The sequence below is a fragment of the Sarcophilus harrisii genome, chromosome 2, assembly GCF_902635505.1.
Source record: "Sarcophilus harrisii chromosome 2, mSarHar1.11, whole genome shotgun sequence".
NCBI lineage: Eukaryota > Metazoa > Chordata > Mammalia > Dasyuromorphia > Dasyuridae > Sarcophilus > Sarcophilus harrisii.
In genome coordinates, this window is record NC_045427.1 from 349,717,395 (window position 1) to 349,742,057 (window position 24,663).

A 24,663-nucleotide genomic window follows, 5' to 3' on the forward strand; every position below is an offset into this window, starting at 1 on the left:
TGAGAAACCTTTCCCAATCTTTCCAGTTATTAGTCCCTTCTTCCTCAAACAACCTTATAATTATGTTTACTTAACTATGTACATATTACATTATTACTCAAGGAAAATGGGACTTCTAGGTGTATTTGGGACTAGACTTCGGCTAGGTAATATAGATTTAGAAATCATCTTCACAGAATTAATAATTGAATTGGTGTGAAGGGATAAAACTGTGAGCTACGGGAATAAATAGGAGTCCAGAATAGTACTCTGGCAGGAAATGGATAATGACCCATCAAACAAGATGAAGCAATGCCACAGAAACAAAAGGAATGAGAGAATCCAAGAAGGAGTAGGTAGTCAACAGGGTCAAAGGCTATAACAAGTCAAATGGGATGTTTAATAGAAATAATAAGAGATAACATTTACATAATGTTTGAAGGTTTTCAAGACTTTTTTTTTTTTACATTTCTGATTCTTTTTTGAGAAAGCAATTTCAGTTTAATAGTGAGAGTTAAAAACCAGATTGTGAAAGGTTGAAAAGTATGTGAATGGAGAGAAAGCAGAATTATTAAGTATAAATAACCAACCTTGCCAGTGAATATGCTAAGAGATATGATAGTTTCAGAAGATAGCAGGGAAAACTAAAGGTTTTTTAAGGGAGGGAAAATTTGGGGCATGCTTTTAGGCAGCAGAACAGAAGCTAGTACAAAAAGAGGAAGATATTTAAGATAAAAGATATCAAAGGGAAAATCTCTTGGAGGAGCAATTCTCCTCTTTGGGGTAGTAAACCAGTAAGAAATGAGATCAAGGGCAAGGATGTGAATAGCAGGATTAATTTTCACAAGGAAAAAGGTCACATATTCTGCACTGGATGTCGTTAAGAGGGAAAATATGGATGAAGAGGTAGAAGGATTTTGATGTGTGTAGTTGGGGAGATAAGGGAATTCACAATGAGCTTTGAGTTTTCTAAGCAAAATAGGATGAGTTCTGCTGCTCAGAGAAGGGTCCTTAGGGAAGGAGATTTGAGAAAAGAGTAAAGCATCAAGAAAGAACAAAAGATAACTGTATATTAGTAAGAATCTAGTTAAAATTAGACATGAATTTATATTGAACTCATTTGTCATGGTTCCCACTCAGGAGTATGTGAACAGAAACAGATAAAGTGAATATAGTAGCAATCCCAGGCGAAGGATTAGCTGGGCACAGACAGGAAAAGGGAACAATGTGTTCAAAGGAAAAGGACAATATTTAGTTGTGATAGCTAACAGAGCAAGAATATAATACATGGAAGATTATTGTGGAGATTAAAACTCTTCTATTCCTAAAAAGAAATGTTAGTTTCTAAGTGTCTTCCGGGACATAAAGGGGAAAAAACCCTATTATATCCCTGATAGATCTTCTCTGCTGAAGATTTAATTATTTGGTAATTAACAAAAAAAAAGTAAGACACTTCCTGATATGTTGTTTTCTAAGACAGCCCAAGATTCAAACTCAGATGATTTGGTGACTCCCAAATTCATTCATTTGATCATTCATTCAATAAATATCTGCTAAGCACCTCCTATGTGCCAGTCACTGTGCTAAGCACTATTATGACTGTACTCCATGCACAACTAGTATTCCACTGATCTAGCAGACTTCATTTTAATTTTGAATACTGGGTTCACTAGTTTCAAAAATACTTATATCAAGATGAGTATGTAAAAGTAACAGGGACAGAAAATAGCGTGTGTACAATTAGACAAAGCGCCATACCATAAAAGGTCAAAAAAACAATACTTACCTGAATTCATTTAGGGCATCAACAATACGATTATATGCCAAACTCCGTTGACTGGCATCAGCTGATCTTCGGCTCATTTTCATAGCCTTGAAAATAATCATTAAACATATAATTTTTATAGTAACCATGGTTAAAACAGGGAGAGGAAATGGAAAACAAAGTCACACATTTCTTTTCTCATCTATCTATATAACTAAGAAGTCAAACATAACTATTCTTGGAAAACTTTGAACAGACTACCAATTTTCCTATCTAGGGAAAGATAGAGGAGGCACATGTATTTTATACTCTTTATACTACAGACTTTATATTTTTACTCTGTATTTTATCACTTAATGTCTACAAAAGTGTTTTCAAAGTTTTCATACTTTGAATCTTTCACTAAAACTGTTAAAGCATACAATGCCAAGATAAAGGAATTAGTTGTGAAACTTTCTGGGCTTTATAAAATTACTTTGCTAATTAAACTCATTTAGTGCCTGTAACTAAAAAGAAACAGCTCACATTGGCTTCTAACACTTTAGAGATGAGGTTTCTGTCAACAACATGTGATATAACTCCAACCTTTCTAAGATCTCTTATTATTCCCATTCATGTACCCAGAGCAGAGTCAAAAACTGGAGTAATCACTTCAGCTCTTGTGGATAAGAATTATGTAAATAATTCTTAGATCTATTTATCTGGACATCCAGATTCACATGCCTAGTTACTTATTGGACTTCTGGAACTGGATGTCCTGTAGACATCTTAAACTCAAAATGTGCAAAACTGAACTCATTATCTTCCCTCAAAACTTCTTCCTTCTTCCTAACTTCTCTATTACTGTCAAGGACACTATCCTTTCCTCCTGTCATCAAGGCCTGCATCCTCAACTCCTCATTCTTTTTTATTTCTTATATGCAATCAGGTGTCCAAGTCCTGTTGATTCTACCTTTACAACATCTTCACTCCTCTCACACTGCCACCATCTTAGTACAGGCACTCATCTCTTTACTCCTTGATTACTGTAACTGCTTTCTGGTTGGTCTCCTTGTGTTATATTTATCCCTACTCTAGTACATTCTCTATTCATCTTTCATGATTTTCCTAAAGCACTATTCTATTTCCCTATTTAATAGCAACAGTTCTCAAATATCTCTAGAATAAAATATAAAATTCACTATTATCCCACATTGATTTCCACTTTTTTGCATGATGCTTTCCCAAGACTTCCTGAATCTCAATGTTTCTTGCTAAGATCATTTCCACCTTACTACTCAAACCTCTTGTTTCTTCATAGTAATTTTCATATTCCTACTCTGTTTGACTGAAGTTCCTTGAAAGCTGGAAATCTTTTTTTGCTTTTCTTTGTATACTGAAATACTTTACATGATACCCGGCACAAAGGAGGTTCTTAATAATGTTTGTTGACTTTTATTTCTGAATATGTAATATATTTCCCCAAATTTTTGTGATTTAGTTTACAGAGTGTTTCTTCTACCTAGCAAAAGGAGACATTCTTTAAGGTCCAGTACAAATTATATTTCTTCCAAAAAGCCTTTTCTGAATCTTTTCCTCCTCAATCCCATATTTCTATTGGAAATGCTTTGTTTCTGTTTTGAGTTATCATTAACTAGAATGTTAATTCTAGTTCAGATCTCCCTGACTCTGATTTTACATTTATGTCTATATCACAGCCCACCTATATTACAAGTTCCTTAGAAAGCAGAACTTAGAGAAGTTCTTTTTGAGGTAGCAAAGAATTGGAAATTGAGGAGATGCCCATCAATTGGGAGATGTCTGAACAACTTGCAGTATATGATTGTGATAGAGTACTATTATGTTCTCAGAAAGGATGAGCAAGAGAGTTTCAGAAGAAAAAAAAAACTTGGGAAGATTTATATGAGCTGATGCAACAGAAGCAAGTGAGCAGAATAAGGTGTATATAATATATAGTAAATAACATTTTTGTAATGATGATCAACAAAGAAAGACTTAGCTACTCTGAACAGTACAATGTGCCACAATTCTAAAGGACTCATGATGAATTACGCTATCCTTCTCTAATGAACTTGGAGTGAAGACTAAAACATTATTTTCACTTTATTTTTCTTGCCTTTTTTGAGGGAGGGTTTGAAAATAGCAAATGATGTTTATGTTTTGAATGATATGTACAATGGAAGGGGTGGCTGTTGGAGGGAAAGAATTTGGAATTCAATTAAAACAAAATTTTAAAACTTTTTTAAAATAACATTAAAAAAAAAAAGCCAGGACTGAGTCTTAGAAATATTCATAGCTCCTATTTCATAATGTGACAGGCATTCAGTAAATCTCCAGTTGAATGAATAAAGAAACATCTTCCTAACACAAGTCAGAAATTAAAAAAGGACAAACAGATGTAAAACTAATGTGAAAACTACTTACTTGCTCTATTGCACTCTTCAATTTGTTCATGTGGCTTTCAAAAAGAGGAAAGTGTGAAAAAAAGAATTCATTAAATTTACTATTTTCATCTTCATCTTTGGAAAGTGAAAAAATTACACCAATTGCAATCTTCTTTTTCCTAACAATTCCAGGATTTGGGCCACAGCTTTCATCTGACAGATTAAAGCTTTCTTCTATAGACCTATAAAAAAGTTTATGTAATTACTTTAAATGTCAAGTGAATTTTCTTGGCAATTAAATAATGAACTACAATTAAAAAGGTTTGTGAGGAACTCCTTTTCTATTTTTTTCTTTTAAACTTTCATATTAGTTGTTATAACCTGGATAAATTTTATGTAAAATTTTACTTAAATTTTAGATAAAATGGATTTTAGCTAATTTGGAGCTCATTCAAAAACCATATACCTTGGTTTAAAACTTTTAAAATTAATTTGTGGTTCATTTCCATCTGGCAAAACAAATTCTTAGTAAAGCTTAGACTTAGTTTATTTTTATTATTTTTTCCCTGCCAATTACATATCAGTTGTCATATATTATGGATATCTCTGCATCTAAAAATAACAATTTATATCTTATATGACCTTTTTACAAGGAGAACTATAACACTGTGACAGAATAGAGGAGCTAAATACTTTGAGAGAAATTCATAAGAAGTCTAATTAATTCAATAAAAATTATACTATTCCCTAAATTTAATTAAAATATTTAATTATGATGCTAATGAAAATACCAAGTTTCCTAAGTAAAGATGAATTTAATCATAACAAAAGTTAAAACAGAATACAAAAGGCATCTTGGAGTCAGTTTGGAGAAAGAAAAACAAGTGACAGTAGAATTTGCCCTTGAAGATGTTTAAATTTTTGTTATATATATTTTTTATATTGAGCCAAAATTAAAAAAAAAATCCATGAAACAGACCAGTAACTAATCAAAAAGTCTTTACTAAACACCAATGATGTTGTCAGGAACTTTGCTGAAAAATCTCAGAAACAGAACTAAAAAAACATATAAAGAAAACATAGAGAAAGTAATAGTTAAAAATAGAAAGTAAGAAACTAAAAATCTAGGATAAAGATTTATCACTTAAATGTTAGAAAATTGGAAAATTGGACAGTAATATGAAAAAAGAAAAAAAAATTAACTTTAACTCATACCAAATATCCAGTTTGCAATAAAAGCAACTATTCAATAAGTTTTAAAGGACAGCCATTATACTATGTTAGGAATACAAATAAAATAAATGAAACAGTTCCTAACCAAAAGGAGTACACATTCTAACTGGGAAGACAGTAAGGGCATATATAAAGATATACAGGATAAGCAAAGAGAATAATAAAGATAACTATAAATAAAATAACGATACACAATGTAGATCAGTTAGGGAGGGTGTTAGCAGTTGAGGAGCATCAGGAAACCTGGTGTTCCAACTACATTTCGAAAGAAGATAAGGAGTGTTCTTTCTTCTCTAATGTAAATAATCTTCATTTACTTAAAAAATTTTTTAATAGTATTTTATTTTTCCAAATACATGTAAAGATAGTTTTCAACAAACATTTTTGTAAAATTTTGTGTTCTAAATTATTCTACCTCACTCTCTTATAATACAAGGCTTCTATGAGGCAGAAAAGAGGAAATGAGTGCATTTACACAAGGGAAATAACCAATGCTTAGAGAGAGAGAGATGAATCATGTCTGAAGAACAAAGAGAGAGTCAGTTTGGTTGGATAACAGGAGTACTATTTCAATCACTATGAATCTACAGATTGGGACCAGATTGTAAAGAACTTTGAGAGTTAAACAGAGGAATTTATATTTTATTTTAGTGATAATAGAGAGCCAATGGAATTTACTGATGAGGAGAGTAACACGATCAGATCTGCACTTAAATAGAATTGCTTATGACAGCATTATGGACTGGAATGAGAAGAGAATTAAAGGACAACTGGTAGGCCACTGTGATAATTTAGATCAGTGGCATTATACTTGAATAGCAATGGATCCCTGCTGGCTATGTACTAACTTAGAAGACCACAAATCAATAATATCTATGCTTTATTATATTTTATTGATTTTGCTAAACAGTTTCCAATCCATTTTAATCTCATTTAAGCTATACTTGGGAGTTTTATGGTCCATGGGCAATTAGTTTGACAACTCTGGTCTAAGGAAAAAGATATGAGGGACCTAAATAAATGTGGTAGCTCTTTGAGGAGATTATGCTCAAACTTCCTGAGCATACAGAAAACAGACAATTGATTACTAATCAAGAAATAACAGAGGATAAGAATTTGATTTTTTAATAAAAGGATTTGAATGCATAAAATAAGAAAATTCTATACTACAAAAATAATGTAATTAGGAAAAAAATCATATGGGGAAACTACTGGTCACAAATGGAACATAAAATCTTAACACCTAAATTTTATAGGGAACTGATACAAACATTCAAGGGCAATACCAAGTTTACCACTGAACAAATAGTCAAAATACATGAAAAAGCAATTCACAAATGAGCATATACGTATTTAAATAATTATTTTAAAACATTTCAATCTTACTAATTATCAGGTAAATACAAACTGAAACAACTTCAAGCTTCTACTTTGTGACTACCAAAACTGGTTAAAATAGTTAAAAATATAAACTACTAGGATTATGGAATGGGCACATGTATATTACTGATGACATTAATAGAATCTCTTTGAAGAGTTATGCAGTAATAGACAAGTTACAAAAACAATTATATCCTATGACTTAATTAACCTATTTTGGGGAATATACCCTAAAAGTACTGGAAACAACTTATAAGTCCAACAATTGGTAAATGGCTGAATTGATTATGATATATCAATTCAAAAGAATATTTGTAAAAAGTCATTACAATGCTAAATAAGGAATATTAAGAAATTTGGAAATATTTAAGTAGCACAGAAAACAGAATTAAGAGGAATGGAATATATATTGACCACAAGTATGATCAAAGAAAAACAAATAGATAACAGAAATGAATGAAGAATGAAACCATACAGTAGGCACTATCAATATGTTATGGGAATACTGCATACAGAAATTAATTTTTAAGTATAAAGAGTTGTTAACATATCCTTATTTAGTTTTACTCTTTTACTACTTAGTTTTACTGTTAAGAAATGAAATATACATGTTATATAGTTGAGGATAGCTAAATAAGTTATGGTATAGTAATAAAATATAATTTTTCAAATAAAATTATAAAAAATATTAAAATTATAACACTAAAGAAAATATGGAAAGACCTCTGCAAAGTGAGTCAGTAAAACTAGAACTGCATATATACACTGACAACTATGTGTTTTAAAAGATAAAGACAAAGATAGGAAAACTTAAGTGAGATTGATTAAAAAGCCATGGGATATGAACATTTTTTCCCTTTATTTGTTAATTCACTCACCATCTAGGAAAGACACCATTTTCCAAACTGGTTGTCTGACTGCGACGCCAGCGTCGTTGGTAACTGCTAGCACAACTTCTAGTAAGTGAAGAGTTTGGAGAGGGAAATGGAGTAATAAGCAAACTGCTAAGAGAAGCTGTTAGGACAATAAAAACAAAAAAGAATCATTTTAATCCATGATTTGAAATTTAATAGTTCATGAATTTAAAAAATTTCATCTTAATTGATGAGTGGAATAATAAAAGGGAAGCACAAAATATTGACTTTATCAAACCTTCAACTTTTGACCTTTCAGTTGGAACACAATATTATTTTTAAAAATGCATTACTGAGAGGCAAAAAAAAAATCATAAAGCAGGTTTTAAGTTTCAGGGCTTTAAGTAAGAAAAGTTAAAAGTGTTAAATAATTAGTACACCACTGACATAATTAAAAATTAGAGATTTGACTATGACCTTATTTTTTACATTTTTTTATTTTTTTCAACTAAACATTTTTAAAACTACATTGCATAGGTTATTAATAAGTTAATAATTGTCTGAGTCTGGTTCAGTTGGACTCACCTTTCTACTAAGCACTGACATGAAAAATATGAAAAGCTACTTATCAAATATGTATTATTGAGTAAATATAGTTAAATAATTTCTGTCTTTCCTGTAAAGACTTATATGATCTAATGCTGAGTGAAATAAGCAGAACTAAGAGAACATTGTAAACAATAACAAAAAGATTATGTGATGATCAATTATGATGGACTTGGCTCTTTTCAACAATTAGGTAATTCAAGGTAATTCTAATACATTTAAGATAAAGTGCCAACCCCATCAAGAGAGAGAACTATGGAGACTGGGAAACCAAAGTATAATATTTTCACCTTTTTTGTTGTTGTTGTCCATCTATTTGTTGTTATTGTTGTTTTTCCTTTCTTGTGGTGTTTTTTCTTTTAGATCTGATTGTGTGTGTGTGTAGCATGATGAATATGGAAATATGTTTAGAAAAATTGCACATAGGAAGCCCTCTTTTTAGTGGCCAGAAACAGGAAACTGAGTAGATGGCCCATCAATTGGAGAATGGCTGAATAAATTGTGGTATATTATTGTTCGGTAAGAAATGACCACAGGATGATTTCAGAAAGGCCTGGAGAAACTTACACGAACTGATGCTGAGTGAAATGAGCAGGACCAGGAGATCATTATATACTTCAACAACAATACTATATGATGATCAATTCTGATGGACCTGGCCATCTTCAGCAATGAGATGAACCAAATCAATTCCAATGGAGCAGTAATGAACTGAACCAGCTACACCCAGTGAAAGAACTCTGGAAGATGACTAAGAACCATTACATTGAATTCCCAATCCCTATATTTTTGCCTGCCTGCATTTTTGATTTCCTTCACAGGCTAACTGTACAATATTTCAGAGTCTGATTCTTTTTGTACAGCAAAATAACAGTTTGGTCATGTATACTTATTGTGTATCTAATTTATATTTTAATATATTTAACATCTACTGGTCATCCTGCCATCTTGGGGAGAGGGTGGGGCGAAAGAGAGGAAAAATTGGAACAAAAGGTTTGGCAATTGTCAATGCTGTAAAATTACGTAAATAAAAAGCTATTAAAAAAAAAAAGAAAAATTGCACATGTTTAATCTCCATCAGATTGCCTGCTATTTGAGGAGTGGGTAAAGGTAAAGAGGAGAAAAATTTGGAACACAAGGTTTTGCAAAGGTTAATGTTGAAAACCATCTAGGCATGTATTTGGAAAAATAAAATACTATTTAAAAATAATTTCTACCTTTATTCTTTTTTATATACAAATTCTAAAGAGCCGAGTTTGAAAAACTACATCAAATAGCAAGGATACAATACCAAACATCTATGCCCCTTTATTAAACTAATGTAATGCATTACCAGAGCGTGCTATGCCACTGTCCCTGTCTTCATTTTGTTCTCTTCCAGGCATGTCCATTGGATTGCTGTGAACTGTAAAGAAAGGCAAGTCTGTCAAGCATAAAATCAACTTTTATTCAGACTGGTGGCTGTCCTTTTAATTATCAAAACTAAAACATGCTCATGTCATTGCATTCATTTATCTTTTATTTTTTGACAGCATGGCACACCCCCAACACCAAGTGCTGCTAAGCTGAACAAGTCCAGATATTTATTTGAAGATCATCTATAGCACATACTAAATACGCTTTAGTAAGAAAAAAACAAAGGCCAAATTCATACTTTTTTGTGAATAAAAATAGCAGGTAAATTTATTCCAGTCTCACAAAGTCTTCATGCTGGCAAATGTAATCTTATATTACACACAAAAATATATTTGGGAAACTGAGAACAGCAGTTCTCAGATAATTGAAAAAGCATAGAATATATGCTTGTACTCGTCTTAGCCAATTATTGCTGCAGTAATAATTGCCTAAGACGAGTACAAGCATATATTCTATGCTTTTTCAATTATCATTTGTTCTGTGATATAAAGACAGAGATGTGTATTCTTAGAATGGTACTTGTTCAACCGAGTGTTATAAAAATAAAATTTCTCATATCAAAGTGTGGATAGAAATTTTTCCAGAAAATGAAGAGTGTGATTTATTTATTTATTTTTTGAGATTGGTGAACTTTGAGACAAAAGCTATTTGGCCATGGAAATAAGACCTCTTCAGAGGAAACTTGAGTGGCACATAAGAATTTATACTTTCTATTAATTTCTATTATTTTTTCATATCAAGCAGTAAAGAGCTAAGTGAAATTGGGTTTGGCATTTCCAAAGCTCAAAGAAATACTGGAAAACATACTGTAATTTATGAAAAAATTATTTCCAAAATACTCATTCCCAAAGAAAATATGAATTCCAGGAGTAGTAAAATCAAATTCCATAATTAGGGAATGGATCTTATTATCCTAATGGTATTTTTTCCTTATATACGCGAAATCAACTTTCAACTGGTGTCTTATTTCCAAAGCTAAACTATAAAATTCTAGTAGCTTGGTCACACCAACTAGTCTACCCACACAGCACATTGCAAACCTGCAAAGAAAGAGGCGCTCCTGATCAGGCGGAGCGGGCCTTGCTCAGAGAATGCCCGCCTAGGGCTGCAAAGCTGTGAAAGACCTACATGGCAAAATGTAAAATACATATGAAAGAATGAAGTTAGTAAAGCTGAATGGCACCTGGTTTCAAAAGGAAGATAAAGCAACATAGGAGCAGACTAACAGATATGGAGGAAAACAAATTTTACATAAAAAAGAATTGAAATTCAAGCTGTAGTAAGTACCCTTGTTAAATTGAGATGCTTTTGGTTGGTTATGGTTTGTTTAAATAATAAAAATTTCACAGTATCAGTGGAAAATATGTACAGCGACTCCACTTTTAGAAAAAGAAGAAAGCATCATATGGATGTCAAGGAAAACAGAATATATCACATAACAAGTACAGAAAAGAAATAGTAACAAACACAAACTTTAAAACATAGAGTTTACCCATGCTAAATTATAATTAGAAACAAAAGAAGAAATGGAAATAAAATTCAAAACAGGGAGATGGAGATTGTAAAGATCAGGATTACAAATGCACTTCATGAAGTCAGATTCCTAGTTATCCAAGGGAACAGTACAGCCATAATAAACTGTAGGAGAATAAAAGAGTTCTTGGTTGTAATGATGGCAGGAAGTTTTTGAATTATAACCAAAGAATTTCTCTAGAGGTTGAATAAAGGTCATTTTATAAGCTAACAAGTCCCTGGGCCAACAGTTAGCTGCCTCTAATTTCTCTATCTTTAAAATCTCTCCAAATCAAAGACTAATTACAAGAGACTCAATAAGGACAAACTTTTACATTTTGCACGTGGAAATGTAATTTGCATGTCTATGACTGTAATTAATAACTAGGTAGCTGGAAAGAAAGATTGGGGCAGAACTGAATATGATGTGATTTGAAGAGTAAAACTGTTTAGGAAACACAGGAATTATATGGGCAACGATGGCTCATAGTTCTGGAACCTTATTCTCATCAGGAATGGATTAAAGAGGGACGGTTCTCAAAGGAGTCAAGAGGGATAGGAAATAAAGAGATTAGAGATAGCAATCATGATCTCAAAGTTAAAGCTAAAATAGATTTAATCAAAAGAGAAAAACAGGAAAACTACACTTTGAGGTCAGCCATATTAATCAATATTATTTTAGACTACATAAAATAACTAGACACTATGAGGTTGAAATGTTAGGGTACAGGAAATGATGAATTGGAGTTAAAAAAAAATAAGGAAAGACTTGAACTAATAAAGGAAGATGTTATCTATGTTCAGAGAAACAGATGACAGATAAACACACAAAGTTTTACATAGATTTTTATTTATATGAATGTATATATGTGTGTATGTGATTATAGTTATCTATGTATGAGTGGGCATGAATGCATGAGAGAGAGAAAGAGAGAGAGAGAGAGAGAGAGAGAGAGAGAGAGAGAGAGAGAGAGAGAGTGAGTGTATATCCATGCTTCTTGGGGGGGAAATGGAGGGAAAAAAATAAAGTAAAAGTTCACAGTAGAGAACAAAAGAAAATCTAGTAGGAAACAAAGAAAAAAAATACAGCTCTGAACATAATGTATAGTATTTATTATATAGGCTTTCTTGAAATGGAAATTTATTGCTTTATATTTTTACTTCTTTCTTATGTGCTGCTGTACATATGGTGATTTCCCCCCCTATTTTGTATTTAAATTTAAAATTAAAAAAAAAAATGTTTTTTAAAAAATCACTCCAACCTTAGAATGGGGTTTGACAAAACTTTCTTCCACATTCTGTGGAGTAATTTAATAAATTGATTTTAGTGTACTCCAAGAAAACTGTAAAGAATAAGGAAAAATCTCCACAAATTTTCAAATTAAAATCATAATATAATCTACAGGGTTTTGGTGGTGGTGTTTTTTTTTTTTAATTTGTTAAAGAACTCTGAATTTACTCTACATTGAAGAACTATTTCCTTTGTTTTCAAATGGACATTAAAAATGCTTTGCTAAAGAAGTCCAAAATCACCATTGTAATGGTTAGAAAATTGCTCCTCTTCTGAGATGTTATTTTTATGTTTCCAGCAAAATATTTCAATGACATACTTTCAACAAGAAACAAACTATAGTAAAAGAAGAAATACATTCCTTTTTTGGAAACACTGTTGTTGAATGTAGTGCTAAATGGATAAATAGTATTTTTACATCAAGAAGAATTCTGTGCAAAGTAAACTGTACAGATGGAAATTAATGAATCCTTCAGTTTTCAAAGGTATAAAATTCTCTAGAAATCAGAAGACTCTTTTTCAAATCCACCCTCAGATATTTACTAGCTGTGTGACTTTGGACAAATTACAAAAGTTTACTAAGACTCAGCTTTGTCATCTATAGAATAGGAATATTAACATCACCTGCCTCAAAAAGTTATTATGATAAGATAATATATGCAAAACATTTTGGAAAATCTGAATGGATTATACACATAAAAGCTCTCATTATTAATATTCATTTTACTTAATAAAAACCCATTAAGTTCAAAAGTAAAATCTGTTTCATCATAAAGTAACTGCTAAATTAAAAGAGCAAATTCTAATTTTTATAAAGTTATATTAAGTAAATAATGTTGAAAAGTTAGGGAATTGAGGAAAAAATGTACTGTTCTACTTAGGAAAATTAGGCAAAATATATAATTCTATTCTTTTAGTACAATGTAATTTTTTAAAATGAAATATTTTCAAATAGAAAAATCAGAAAAGTATTTATTCACATTCTTCTGGTTTTATATTCCTCGCAGCAATAGTGCTCTTAAAAATACTAGAACTGCAATGAGCACCAAGCATAATTGAAATTATTTTCAAATTAAATAAAATGTCCCACAAAAGAAGTTATGCTGTTATTACTTAGAGAAATATTTAACAAAAAAGAGCCAGGGTAACAAAAACAAAACAAAGTGTATTTGGTATTACTAAGAATTTTTTTTTAGTAACATGAAAATGGATTTTTCATATATCAAACCATCTATATCAACCATCCATTAATATGGAAAGATACAGTAGATAGGATGCAGAAATTTGCAGTCAGGAAAACCTGAGTTCAAATCCAGTTTCAAACTGCTTATAAGCTATGTGACTCTGAACAAGTCACTTAATTTCTTTTAAGTCTATTTATCATCTTTAAAATGGGGATAATAGCACCTACCTACCAAGGGGGTTTGTGAGGATAGAGAAATATTTGTAAAAGCACTTTGCAAATTTTAAAGCACTATATAAATGCTATTGTTATTACTATAATTACCATTATTAATGCTATTATTGGACAATTATTTTTATGTCTTTCAGTAATTTAGTCACTTTTAGTGGAAATGAGTAAGAGATAGTTATTTGTTTAGGAAATCATGAAAGAATTAAGTCCTTTAAGATATTTTGCCTATATGCCTGTAGTAAAGTACATTTTAATAAGTACACAATGTTATATGCTATTTTTTTAAACACTTGAGAAAAAAATATCAATTAAGTATTTAATTTTCCAACATAGAAAGGATAACAATGCTGTACACTGTTATACTGAAAAGTATTTTTAACATTTGGAAGCATTCTATTTTATAATACAACTGTTATAATTTAGAATTACTTCAGAACTACTTTTGTCAAAAAGATTAAAGAATCTACAAATAATACAAAGAAATTAGTTACCTATGTTTCCAAGAAGCCCATTGATAATCGTATTATTATCTGCCTTTAATGTATTATTGTCCTGATTAATGAATTCAAGACTGTCTTGGAGCCTGAGGAGAGGGAAATAAGTTGATCAACTTTATTCTCTTAAGAAAAATTTCAAAACACATTACAGATACGTTACTCTTCAATTAGGGAGAAAAGAGTCAACATCCTCATAAATCCAAGGAACAATCACAATAAAAAATGGTTTTGAAATGTTTTCTAATCATTAGGCAAGAAATGAAGATGAAAATCTGTCTAAAATCGGTCTTTAAAATCTGCCTAATCTTCCTGTCTTAAAAACTCTTCAAAACTAAATCACTGGGATATTGGCCAAAAAATACTTCATATGGTTGAAGTTCTTATTTGAGCTAATTTCCTATTCCTTCCTTTCTGCTAAGGCTTTTGAAGGTCATTCTCAGGAAAGAAAATTTCAACATCGAGCCAAACATCAAATCATTTAACTTTAGTTCACTCATTTCTACTTCGATTTACTAAGTAATTATCAGAAGGACCTCAACAATTTCTACTTAAAAAAACCTTATGGTATGAGAAATTTTGTCCTTTAGTTATGAAAAATAAATATTAAAGGACTCTTTTGTCTTTTCCTTCACCTAAAAGATATAGCTATATAGTTATCTTGAACTTGGACTAAGGAACACAAAATCTGAAAATAAAGGCTTTTAAAATTAACACTCAAGTCCTCAATACTGGGGTAGTGAAGGTCAATAGTAGAAAAAAGCTTAAAGGTGGAAGGGGAACACACATAGAAGCCAATACTGATAATAGTAATATGGCAAAGTAAAACACAAAAAATGAATTTGGCATGTGAGAGTAATTAGCATGAATTTAATGAATATGAAGCTAGAAAATCTGAATTTGAATCTGAGCCTGGCTACTTACCACCTGTGTGACACAGGGCAAGTAACTTTACCTCTGAAACTCATCTTCTTCATTTATCAACCATGGGTATCATACCAGATGACCCCAGAGTTCCAACTTCACAGACTCGAATCATGAGCTTAGTCCTGATCTGTTTATCTTTGTACATGTGGCATGTATAGCAATAAACATATATTTCAATAATGTATATTTTGTATACTTCCAGATTTTCCTTTCACTAAGTCAGGAAGACATAACCAACATCTTTTGCCCCAACGAGACTCAACTAGAGAAAATCTGGTCTTTATTACCTTAATTTCTCTTCAAGTACATATAGGAAAAAAACAAAGAAATCTGACTAAATATTGCTGATTCTGAATAATATTGTTAATACTCATTCCTGGTTCTGTAGATATCTCAGATCATTTCTTACATTCTTCATCTTGGTTTCTTACTGAATCTATATATACTCACGTGTTTAGACTTCCGTAGATGCTACTTCCAGTACGTGCAGTAAAAACTTTGCTAAGCATAAGCTGGGGAGGAGAACTATGAGGAAAAAAAGAGAAAATAAGTACCAAAGGCAAACTATAACAGTATCAGATATCTGATTATGCTTACTCCATATTGACAAATGTGATGAAATCAATTATTCCTCCACAAATACAAATCACTACTGGTTATACTCAATCTATGTAATCTTTGTCTACATTCACCAGAGGAGAATTCCTTGGCAAATTAAGACACCTTCTAATCTAAGTCTTTATAAAGAAGCTCAAGATAGCAGAAATAAGCTTAGACCTTGAATCAGGAGATACCTAGACTTAAATCTTACCTCTAACATTTTACTAGGTAAATCTTCTAATCTCTCTAATGGTCCTAGTCTGTAAAATGGAATAAACGAAATGGAAAAAAAAATATCTTCACTGGATTATAAAATTTAGCTTTAAAATGATTATTTTAATATTCCGTGTGATATCAACCATCATCACCACCATCAACAAAAAACATTTACTAAGTATGAACTATGTGCAAGACATTATGATGGGACCTGGGTATAAAAAAGAAAAACAGGTATGTCATATTTTACTGAATAGAAGTTATAAAAAATGTACAAGTATATTATAATATATAGCAGGAAATAATGAGGCAGAGGAGCAATTTAAATGAAGTGGTCTAGAACTATTAGTTGTGACTGGGCCAGGAAGCAGAAAAAACTTTCAATAAAGGAAATAGAAACTTGAACTGATTTTGAAGGAAGATACAGATTCATAAGTGTAGAAATGAAGAGAAAGAGTATTCCACATGGGAGTTTACTGTTTAAAAGCACAGAAGAAAATATAGAGTTTGGATCAAGATAATGAGAGTAAAGTGAAACAGATCTAGAAAGGCAGTCTGGTTAGGTTATGATTGGCCTTAAAAGGCATACAAATTAGTCTGCATGTTATTTTAGAGTTAACAGGGAGCTACTGAAGGTTTCTGAACAGGTCAGACCCGCTTAAGAAAAATTTTGGCAGATGAGTGAAGAATAGATTGTAGGAAGAAAGATGAGAGTCAAGGAAATAGTAGGCTATTATAAAAATCCAGATGAGAGGTGATAAAGGTAAGAACATGGATAGAAATACTGATCGAGCCTAACTCCTCCAATACTACGTGAAATTACTGGACAAAAAAAAAATTACATTTAAAATAGCAATACTATAACATACATTATTTGTAGATATTCTAAAAACCAGTGACTCTTAATATTCTTTGGCTAATTTATTCACTCTGCCATTATAGAAGTGGCTATAATGGGCAGAAATTCCTTTTGTATTTTTATTGGTTACATTAGTTGCTTGGCTAAATAATTTGTCACCCAGTGGCCAAAGTACTGCTGCTAAGCTTCTCTAAATTCAGTAAAGCTGAACCTAAGATAACAGGCACAGGCTGTAAACTAGGATCATACTTGAACTTAAAGTCTTTCTAAATTGGTAGGTTCAGAGCTTCTGCCACTGAAAGCAAAGAATCAACCCCAAATAAAGCTAAACAAAGATTTCTGAAGATTAATAACAACCTAGTTCCAAAGTGCCTGAAATAGTCTATTACTAGTAATCATATAAATTATTTATATTTCCCTAAAGACAAGTAAAATTTGATGTAGTCTTACCGAATTTGATGAATTTTTAGGGTAGAACCCTTATAACTCATGGCCACTGAGCCAAACATCATCTCTCCAAGCATATTGGCATCAGAAGAACACCGAGAACCCTAAAAAAGCAAAAAAAAAGTATTTTTTTTAAAAAAAGAATATTTATGTGACTATTAAAATACTCACATCAGTGTAACTGGGATCATTGAGCATGTACAGAGTTGACTTTCCTGCTCTGGGCAGGCCATAGTGCTAAAGGATTCTCTAGGGATGACAAAGCAATGTTAAGCAGGAAGAGCTGCTGACTCAGTGGATATTTAAAGGGAATGATCCACCCTTGGTCATTGGCTTTTCTTTCCAGCTATCCTGTCAGAACTATGGGAAAGACTGTAGAGGGAAAGCAGAGGGACACTGAACTTCCTGCTACATGACTACCATATGTGGACAACTGCCTTGCTGCTAGCCCCACCCTAATTCCTCATGGAAGAAACTTGATTAATCTACATGATTTGCAATCGGGAAGAGAAAAGAGGGATGAAGGGCAAGATAATCTCTTCTAAAGATCCACCAAATCAGTGGTTTCTAGGGGAATTGGCTAGCCAGAAGCATACAGGACAGCTCTGCATACACTCCATGGCTCCTATTACACTGGCATAATAATATTTAACACTTTTAAAAGGAAAGGCAAAAGCTAAAATGTAAAAAGAGTTAAGCTTAGTCAAAACAATTGTATTTAAAAAAAAAAAAAACAACAACCAAACACTTTCTGCTTTTGGATTTATGAGAATTATTAAGAAGTACATGAGAACGGCGTTCCCACATCTTGAAAACAACAAGTTCTAATGTCTATCACCAAATCTATATAACTTGTTCCCAGCCCACCCTATCCCTGTATCTGTACCTATACAATTTTTTTGTGTTTCCAAGTTTCAAATAGCATTCTCTAATTCAATATGAGATGAAATAAATTACTTCCCTCTTTCTGATGATGTTATACATTTAGCATCAATAAAGCCAAATGAATTTACTTTGCAACTCTTTTAGCTTGGTAAAAGAATTTCAATATACAAATTGATAGTAATTACTTATTCAATTCAACTGAGTCCTCATAATATTTCTTCTTTATCCATTTGTTACTATGGACTTACTGGTTTATGATAATAATAAAATATTAGAAATAATAAAAATGAATATTTACTTTCACTTATATAGGACTTTAAAATTTGCAAAGAGCTTTAATACATTATTTTACAATTGTGTTCAATGTATATTCTTTTTCAGGCTCTGCTTACTCCCTCCCTTTGTTTTATTAAATTCTTTCAAGATTTTTTTATATTACTTGTACAAAAATTGAAGATAATCCTGTCACTAATATACCACACTTATTACTAATTTGCCTACTGTTCTTCATTTTTAAAAGTTGTTCCTAGCATGTATGAATTTATAAATAACACTGCCATAAATCTCTTTAAAAGATAGCTTTCTTCTTTCTAATACTCACAAGATATTTTTATCAACAGTGGCATTATTGAATCAAAGGGTATGATTATGGGATTAAAAATAATATATTCTAATTACTATAGGAATTCCAACAATTTGTGATTTTATCAATAATGAATGAATATACCTACTTTACTGCAATCTCACTAACATTTTTTTCACTTTATTTTTTCAAGTTTGATGATTATGAAGAAGTAGCTCACATGATTAAGCTGAGTATTGTTAAAAAACTTAAAATATGAGTTTGTTTCTTTCCTTTTTTCTTTCTTCCTTCTTTTCTTTCATTCTTTGTTTTTGATAAATTGTTCATATCCTTTGGTCATTTTTCTGACAACTTCTGGGGGAAAAAACTTATCAATATATTCATAGCCTCTACATAGCAGCACATATTAAAATGAATTTCAATATATTTTTCATGTATAGAAATACAACTTGTCTTTTTTTGCATTTATGTTAGGAAATTAAGAAACTTTATTTTACTGATACAACTGAAACACATTACAATTTTATAGATCATCACATTTCAATACAGAGGCAGTATAGAACAGAGGATGGAATACTGGCCTTGTACACAGCCAGGAAGGCCTAGATTTGAATCCTACCTTCGAAACATACAGGCTGTGTAACCTATTTAAGTCCTTTACTCTCTCAAAACTCTAGAAAACTCTTTAAGATTTTAAGTTGCAGAGGAGATGATAATCTGCATTGTTGAAGGAAGTTTCCTTAGCTGAGAGCTCAATAATCAAATAATTAAAACTTCAATAATTAAAAGATGTTTTAAAGAACGAAATATCCTGGTAACCCAATAATATGACAACAGAGTAAAATGAGGATAGGGCAGAGTGTTCTCACCTGATATTTAGGACACTGCTCTTTTGTATCTGAAGAATTGATAGAACTATCCAGGGAAGAAGAACTGTCTCCTCCAGGTTTCAACTGGCAGCATTTTCCAAAGACTTTTACTTGAGCATCACTGCAAAGTTTCTGAAATACATTATTACCATTACAGTTATCTGCACCATAAAATTCATGAAGTTGTGCAAAATTCATATTAGATACTTGTAAAATATACATGTTTTTGCTTAAAATTATATTTCTGAGAAAATGATACTTTGTATAACCTGCCAAGATACTACAAATTCAATTATTTTTAAATCTGGGGGATTTAAATCTCGCCTTTTATATTCTCTCTCTCTCTCTCTCTTTTTGCTGAGGCAATTGGGTTTAAGTGACTTGCCCAGGGCCACACAGCTAGAACATTCTCATTTATTCTTTATAAAAAATTATAAGTGACTCCATACTTTTCATAAAACAATTTGTGCAAGTAATTTATTTTATTCATGCAAAATTAAGAATTTATTACTCTTCTAACTAAAATGCAAATCTTAAATATGTAAGAAAAACAACCTATCATGTAAATATTTAACTGATAAAATGCTGGATAACTTAAATTTATAATACATAAAACTAAAAAATATAAATATATGACAGGCATGTTTTTCAGCACTACTATTAAGAATTACTATCAAACTCTCAATATTTTTCTTTATATTAATTATAAAGAAAATTCCATCCAATGAAGATGTTATAAATAACAGATACTATTTACATAGTACTTTAAAGTTTGCAAATCTCATTTCAAATGTTATCTCATTTGATCTTTACGATAGGTACAAAATTGTCCTCTTAATAGACACACACAAATATCAAGAGAAAATAGCTATGAAATAAATTTGTTTCACCTATATTACCATCAAATTGTCAAAATTTTTTTTTAGCTCAAACACTCTTTCAAATATTTTAGCAAGTAAATCTATTTTGTAATTTAAAAAGGAAGTTGCCAGTTATATCCACAATGTTATTTGTAGTAACTTCCTTTAAAAGGAGCTGTTTATAAAGTTGGTTTACTCTTGTAACAAAAAAAAAATTGAATAAAGTTGTTCATTCATAATTCTTATATTGGGTACCCAGGTGATGCAAAGGATAGAGTGCCAGGCCTGGAATCAGGAAAACTCATTTTCTAGGAGTCAAATTTTGTCTTAGTCATTAATTGTATAATCCTTGGCAAGTTGATTAATTCTTTCTGCTCCAGTTTCCTCATCTTTAAAATCAGCTGGAAAAAGAAATGACAAACTACTCCAGTATTTCTGCCAAGAAAACCCAAAATGGGATCAGGAAGAGTTGGACATAAGTGAAAAAATAATGAACAAAACAATAAAACAATTATTACTTACAATAAAATAAATTAACATTAAAATCCAAAAAGATTTCATTATCCTACTTCTGCTTGATGCTTGCTATTTATTTATCTATCTAGCTAGCTAGCGAGCTATATCTCTGTCTGTCTGTCTGTCTCTGACACTTAACAACTGTGTGGCCCGTGAAAGTCATTTAACCTGGTTTGCTTTCGTTGCTCATCTGTAAAATGAGCCAGAGAAGGAAATGGCAAACTACTTCAGTATCTTTGCCAAGAAAATTCCAAATAGGATCACAAAGAATTAGACACTACTGAAAAACAAGTAAACAACTAAACACATTTCTTACATTTCTTGATTCAAATAAAGAATGCAATGTGCCCAAGTTGCATGAGAAGACACATTTTAAACTAGTTCTTATATACCTGCTACTTATATACACTGATATTGAGTGGTCTATTAATAAGGTTCAGTATAACTCTTCCATATTATATAATGCTCATTGAAAAGTCCTTTTGATAGGTTTTGGAATTGTCAATGCTGAAAAATTACCCATGCATATGTCTTATAAATAAAAAGCTATAATAAAAAAAATAAAATAAAATAAGAAAAGTCCTTTTGATGTGGCATTACCTCAATGTAAAATATCTTTCTTTCTACTAGTTTCAATAGTACATTATACATTTGAAATCAATTGACCATGTACCATGTTTACCCACAACTACTGCTTCACCTACCAACAAAATGAAATGGGAAAACTTTTGTTTCTGAAATGTCTTAAGCTACACAGACAATTCCCCTTCCCACTTATCATGTGTAAGTAGAGCCAATTAAAGCAACTTTGCATAAAATTCTCCAAGCATTGCTTATGCTGTTAATGTTTTCCAGTAGTTCAAGTCATGCCTGACTCTTCATGATCACATGGACCATACATAGCAAGCTTGGCCTGACTTTTTTATTATTATTTTATTTTTATATTCATTCATTCATTTACTTATTGATTGATTGCTGCAAGGCACTTGGGATTAAATCACTTCTCCAGGGTCACATAGTTAAGTGTCTTAGGGCCTGCTGATTCCCAGGTCAATGTTCTATCCACTGCTCCCCCCCCCTTCCACTATTTTTCAGTCTATTCAATTCATAGTCATATAACTATGATATTGTTTCCATAATACTACCCATCTCATTTTTTGCCATCCTCTTTTCCTTTTCCTTTTAATCTTTCCCAACATCAGGGTGTTTTCCAATGAATTCTACCTTTTCATTATGAGGTCAAAGTATTTAAGCTTCAGTATTTGATCTAGTGAAATTTTCTTTAAATGAATTATGTTTTTAAGAAATGACTGATTTAATTTCCTTTCTATCCAAGAATCTCTCAAAAGTCTTCTCCAGTGTCACAATTCAAGAATGTAAATTTAGCAGCACTAAGCTTTCCTTATTTTTTATTATTTTATTTATTATTATTATTTTTTATTTTTCCTCAATTCCCACAGCCATATGTTGTTACTAGAAAATCCATAGCTTTGACTATGTGGACTTTTTTCATTAGGGTGATGTCTCTGATTTTAACATACTTTCCAGATTTACTATAGTTTCCTTCCAAGGAGCAAGTATTTTTTAATTTCATGGCTGTTTTGATCATATCAGTAGTGGCCAATATCTCTTTTTCCTACTAAAGATGGCTTTTTATATTTAGCAATTCTCTAAGCAACTCTATACAATATGAGCAAACCTTTTCATGTCAAAGTCATGGCTTTAAAAATTGATACTTACTATTACTATCTATTTTTTTTCCCAAAAATATTCTGTCTTGCTAATGCACTGTCATATACATTTTTAAGATGTTGTTTCAACTTACTAAACTTCATGTTATCTGCAGCTAAAGCACTCATAACAAAGCAAAAGCAAAAAGCTGTTTTATATCAGTTACTACACTTAAAAATTCTATTAATAAGTACCATACTCTGTATTTTCTGAATTTTTGCTTTTTACTGATTTAAGCTTCTAAAATTGCTCTAGTGTATTATCTCTTCAAAAGGGATGTTATTTTAAAGATTAGATAAAATTTTGAATTTAATGGTTGAATATTTCAAGTTATTTCAAATTTTTAAAAGCTGCTTATTTTTGAAGGCAGAAATGAATGAAGAATGATACCATGGTACATTTAATTTTCACACAAAGGTCAACTTTAGATTTATATATTTCACATCTGAAATTTAATAAGCAGGGCAATGGCATAATTTTTCTGTATTATGAATGTATTTGATTGATGGTGACAATAACAAATGACACTTGAAACATGATTTAACATGTATCAATTGACATTTGATCTTTGCACACCATGATAAATAATCCCTAGTTGCTTTCACTATCAATTGGAACAAATTTACCATAAAGGTCTCATTTTTGTTGACTTTAATTTGAACTTTGGCTTCCATTTTTAAAAGCGGATATGTTTATGACAAGTACTACACTCAAAAACAACAAATATTTTTGTTGTTTTCACACCCCCCCCCCCAAAAAAAGGGTTCATCTTAGACTTTTGAAAACTGTGCTCTTTAAAGATTTCACTACTTTGTATTATTATTATTTTTTATTCTAAAATGAATTTTCAGTCTGCCTGTAAGTACATTGTTTTAATAAAGATTTCTGAGATGACTTTGGGCAAAATCAAAGAGAAATTGACTGTTCCTAATCTTAGCTCTCATGTACCACACTTAAAAATAATGATGGATACACCAAATAAAACAGGGGAAAGATTCCTGAGACTATAACAAAAAAATAAAGTAATAAGCATTAAAAAAATCTCCAAAATAATTAGTAAATATTATGAGGTGAAAAGTGAACAAAAATTCAAACAATTTTAACTCTAGAGAAAAAAATGTGTCAAACAACCTACAGAATGGTCTAAGAACAAAGAAGGTATAATAGAAAGTATAGAACCTCTCATAGTAGAAGTAAAGTCATTGAAATAAAAATTGGAAAACAAGAATTGACAAAGTTGAAAAGACGGAAAAATCTCAGGGAAATAATGGATTCTCTAAGGAGTAGACTGGCTCAGGAAGAACAAAAAAATGCATAAAGGAAAATAAACAAAAAAAGATCCCGTGATTAAAAAAAAAATAGAAAAACTAGAAAAGATCTCTAATCCCTGCAAATCAAAGAAATAGAACTGTAAGTAAGTTCTCAAGAGTGTCTGAGAATTACAATGCAGAAAAATGTCAAAATGCAAATAATCTGAATTTCATGAAATCACTTAAAATTTACTGGAGAGAATTTACCACAGTGAAAATTGAAAATTAACAGAATTCATAGAATGCTGACCCTAAATGCTCAAGCAAAAATGCAGCCACCAAGTTTCAAAGCTTTATGATCAAGAAAAAAAGTCATTTATAAAGCATCAAATACCAATTCAAATAACAGAAACTATTCAATGATGATAAGAAATGAAAAAGGGTGGAAGATTTCATTAAAAAAAAAAAAAGGAAAATTGAGATATATTCCATGTACATCTAATCTGCAAAAACAAATGTACTTTACTTTATCATGGAAAAAAATTGTTCCTCAATGAAGAAGAGAAAATTATATTCCTTCTTGAAGAGAAAT

General features: G+C 31.1%; 1 protein-coding gene across 2 annotated transcripts in view; it reads right to left on the reverse strand.

Moving 5' to 3' along the window:
• Positions 1-24,663, reverse strand: part of FNIP1 (folliculin interacting protein 1) — a 113,802-nt gene that overhangs the window by 24,496 nt on the left and 64,643 nt on the right. Inside the window, exons 3-11 of one of the 2 annotated variants that reach the window (XM_031953088.1) lie at positions 19,715-19,846; positions 17,381-17,481; positions 15,706-15,780; positions 14,326-14,417; positions 10,658-10,741; positions 9,535-9,606; positions 7,620-7,755; positions 4,169-4,370; positions 1,766-1,851 (exon numbers count right to left, since the gene is read on the reverse strand). In XM_031953088.1, coding sequence (XP_031808948.1) covers positions 1,766-1,851; positions 4,169-4,370; positions 7,620-7,755; positions 9,535-9,606; positions 10,658-10,741; positions 14,326-14,417; positions 15,706-15,780; positions 17,381-17,481; positions 19,715-19,846 — 980 coding nt within the window. The remainder of the gene's footprint in view (positions 1-1,765; positions 1,852-4,168; positions 4,371-7,619; positions 7,756-9,534; positions 9,607-10,657; positions 10,742-14,325; positions 14,418-15,705; positions 15,781-17,380; positions 17,482-19,714; positions 19,847-24,663) is intronic. The other variant, XM_031953089.1, reaches the window with a different exon arrangement.